This window comes from Tasmannia lanceolata, unplaced genomic scaffold (assembly GCF_043159265.1).
Source record: "Tasmannia lanceolata isolate RefF3 unplaced genomic scaffold, GAP_Taslan_0.1 ptg000023l, whole genome shotgun sequence".
Classification (NCBI taxonomy): Eukaryota; Viridiplantae; Streptophyta; class Magnoliopsida; order Canellales; family Winteraceae; genus Tasmannia; species Tasmannia lanceolata.
Genome location: NW_027518700.1, coordinates 20,079,620 through 20,083,509, shown reverse-complemented (window position 1 = coordinate 20,083,509; position 3,890 = coordinate 20,079,620). Strand labels below are relative to the sequence as shown.

The following is a 3,890-nucleotide window of genomic DNA, read 5'->3' as shown; positions in this document are numbered from 1 at the left end:
AGAAAAGTAGCCTTTTTTATACTAAAGTTACTATTTTATTGCCTAATTGCCTCTCTACTGTAATTGGGTTAAAGGTTACGTGTATAGTTGGGGTGTCCACATAAGTTCCGTGTGAAAATTATTAGGAAAGAGTCCATTTTACAGAAGCAACATAAATAGGTGGCTTTGCATGTACGTGTCATTCAAGTCCCATTCGAGTTCCTTATTCCTTTTGTGTACGTGTCCTTCAACAGATAAAAGAAGAGGTATGCATAGGTTTATTAAAAGGGGTCCATAGTTGTAGGAAATTACAAAATCGCCACCCTTACCTTCTTTAATAAGTTAGAGTAAGTTACATTTTGGAGAAAAAAAAGGAAAAAAAATACAGAGAAAAAGAAAATCTTTTCTTCTCTTTCTAGTGTCTCTCTCCTCTCTCCAACTATTTTCTCTCTCTTCATTCGGGCTACTTTCTCAAAATTTGGTTTTGCCATAAACACGAAAGTTATTCGTAACAACTTTTTGAGTATTTCCAGCCACTTTCAGCTGTCAACAACGAGTGCAAGCACTATAATGACTAACTTTTGACATCCGTCTGTTTGGTCCGGCCGCTAATCCGAGTTATCCAGGAGTCCGATTTGTGATCCGAGAGAGGCATTGTGTTCCTTGCGACATGACAGACAAACAAGAGGGTTAATTTCATTTTTCGACGCCGATCCCAATGACTCTGCCATATGTTCCATATTTTGATAGGTACAACGATCAATATTTAGGAGGCCGCACTCACTATAGTTATTATGAGGATGCATGTCTGCGGTGAATCTATGCTCTGGATGCATATCATGAGTACTACGGCTATGCATACCAGGCCACATGTGCCACGTGTAGGCCAACCCAAAGAAAGAGGAGCCACACGTGAGGGGGGGTGTTAAAGTATAAAAGATTAAATAACAACTTCTCCAACAGGTTAAGCTTTTGGAGTGGTCGTTTCACACAAACTATTTTTTTTTTTTCGGGGAATGGTAAAAAGTTTGCGGCTCATATTCTTTAAACTATAAGAACAAAATCATTGTCAAAGATGAAGATCACCACATCAACAAGCTTCATGCTTCATTTGACAATGGAGACAATAACAAGCTCATACCCAAATGCCACGAGCCAAAATATTTGAACATCAAGCTTAAAAATAATTCTAAATTCTAACAGACAGCACACCCACAGAAATTTCATGTGAACATACATAAAAATGCAAACATGAAGATACACATCAAGCTTAAAAATAATTCTAAATTCTGACAAATAGCACACCCACAAAAATTTCATGTGAACATACATAAAAATGCAAACATGAAGATATAGCATCCCACAAATACATAAAAATGCAAATATGAAGATATAGTATCCCACAAATATACCATTCAAAAAGAAAAGAAGTACCCCACAAATAGATCATCCCAATAAATTACAAAAAAATTTCTCAAGCAAATTGATCTTTGATACAGATTCAACAAGCCATGAACATGTTTCTAAGAGAACAGAGACCATATTAAGCTTCAAAAACCCATAACAGTTCTGCAAATCAGATTCAGATGTATAAAAAGAGATAGTTACCAAGGCAATAGAAACAATATATGAATGATAATTTCTGATTTGTGAAAGACCCTGAAGACAATAGTAATTCTCTTCATCATCTGCTTACTCTGAGCGATTCGCTTACCTTACGACCTTGAGATTAAGTCTAACCGTGGCCTCACCCAACCCACAACAAACTTCCACTAGAATCTCCGAATCACTATAATGAGTAGAAACAATATATGAATGATAATTTCTGATTTGTGAAAGACCCTGAAGACAATAGTAATTCTCTTCATCATCTGCTTACTCTGAGCGATTCGCTGATTCGCTTACCTTACGACCTTGAGATTAAGTCTAACCGTGGCCTCACCCAACCCACAACAAACTTCCACTAGAATCTCCGAATCACTATAATGAGTAATTCATTTGATAATTGAGACAATGACAAGCTCATACCCAGATGCCACGAAAGAAAATCTTTACACAGCAAGCTTAAAAGTAATTCAAAATTCTAAAAAACAACAAGCCCACAAAAGTTTCATGTAATCAATCGAAATGCAAACAGGGAGATATAGCATCCCACAAACAGATCCTCTCAATAAGTTAAGAAAATTTCTCAAGCAAATTGATCATTGATCCAGATTCAACAACACAATAATAAGTTTTTAATAAAACAGAATCTATATTAAGCTTCCAAAACCCATAAAAGTTCTACAAATCGGATTCTTAAAAGAGATGGTTACCAAGACAATAGAAGCAAAAATATATATATGGATAATGATATCTGATTTGTTGTAGACATTGAAGACAAGATTGGTTCCCTTCATCCTCTGCTTATTCCGACCGATTCGCGTACCTTTCGACCTTCGCATCATTGAGATTAATCCCAACCATAGCCTCACCCAACCCACAACTAACCTCAGCCAAAATCTCAGGATCACTATAATGCGTAACAGCCTGCACAATCGCCCTAGCCCTTCTCGCAGGATCCCCACTCTTAAAAACCCCAGACCCAACAAACACCCCATCACAACCCAACTGCATCATAAGCGCCGCATCCGCCGGAGTAGCAACCCCTCCGGCAGCAAATTGCACCACAGGTAACCTCCCCAACTGCTTAGTCTGCATCACAAGATCATAAGGCGCCGCAATATTCTTCGCAAAAGTAAAAACCTCATCCTCATCCATATTCCTCAAAACCCTAATATCATCCATAACAGATCTAACATGCCTCACCGCCTCAATAATATTCCCAGTCCCCGCCTCCCCTTTCGTCCTAATCATCGCCGCCCCTTCCCTAATTCTTCTTAAGGCTTCGCCGAGATTCCGGCACCCACAAACAAAGGGGATTCTAAAATTGTGTTTGTTGATATGGTGTTGATCATCAGCTAGGGTTAGGACTTCGCTCTCATCTATGTAATCTATACCTAGGGCTTCTAGGATTTGGGCTTCTACAAAGTGGCCTATTCGCGCCTTGGCCATGACTGGAATTGTGACAGCGTTTTTTATTTCTTTGATAAGGGTTGGATCTGACATTCGGGCGACCCCGCCCTGTGCCCTAATATCGGCAGGGACGCGTTCTAGGGCCATTACCGCGCAAGCTCCGGCCTCTTCGGCGATTCGGGCTTGTTCCGCGTTAACTACATCCATGATTACTCCACCTCTGAGCATTTGGGCTAACCCTACTTTGACGGAGAATGGAGATTTTTTGGATTCCGTTAGGGTTCCGTCACCGTAGACGGTGACTACTCCGGTGCTGGTCATTTTTGGATTCTATGAAGCCACTATGAAGGGTAGTGACTGGCTTGTGGAGAGAGATGAGAATGAGAAGAGGAGGAATTGGAGATCTATGAATACCTGTTAGAAAACGAAGAACAGATATATAGACTGAGACAGAGAGGAAGAGAGAGAGAGAGAGAGAGAGAGAGATTTCCTATTAAAAAACAAATCCTAGTTCCTATTAAAAAACAAATCCTATCTTTAGCTGATTTAAAAAGTTTTGGTGATTTGGTGGAGCCCAGCCTGTGGTCAAAATAGCAAAAATATGAATATTTATCATTGAGAGAGGGGATATTTGATTTTTATGGACGAGAAATTAGGGATTTTATATGGTGGATTGGGCGTGCATGCAGGTGCACTGGTGTAGTCCAAAATTTACAGTGGGTCCCACATTGTTTGGGTGATCCAATCCATTCATATGTTTGGGACCTGACATAGATATGAGGTGTGTAGGAAATCTTCTCATAGGATGATCTTAACCCTCCGATTCGTGGCAGTTTTTATACTGTGCCGTCCATTTCAAAACTCTACAAATCGAGGGATAGGATCATAAGGGTCCA

General features: G+C 39.7%; 1 protein-coding gene across 1 annotated transcript; it reads right to left on the bottom strand.

The window, feature by feature from the left end:
* Positions 1–234: 234 nt before the first annotated feature.
* LOC143856182 (pyridoxal 5'-phosphate synthase subunit PDX1.3-like) lies at positions 235–3,481 on the bottom strand. Its single transcript, XM_077366297.1, has 2 exons — positions 2,295–3,481; positions 235–641 (listed from the first exon to the last, which is right to left on the bottom strand). Exon 1 carries the CDS (start codon positions 3,313–3,315, stop codon positions 2,386–2,388), a length of 930 nt encoding a protein of 309 aa, XP_077222412.1. The 5' UTR covers positions 3,316–3,481; the 3' UTR covers positions 235–641; positions 2,295–2,385.
* Between the last annotated feature and the right edge of the window lie 409 nt (positions 3,482–3,890).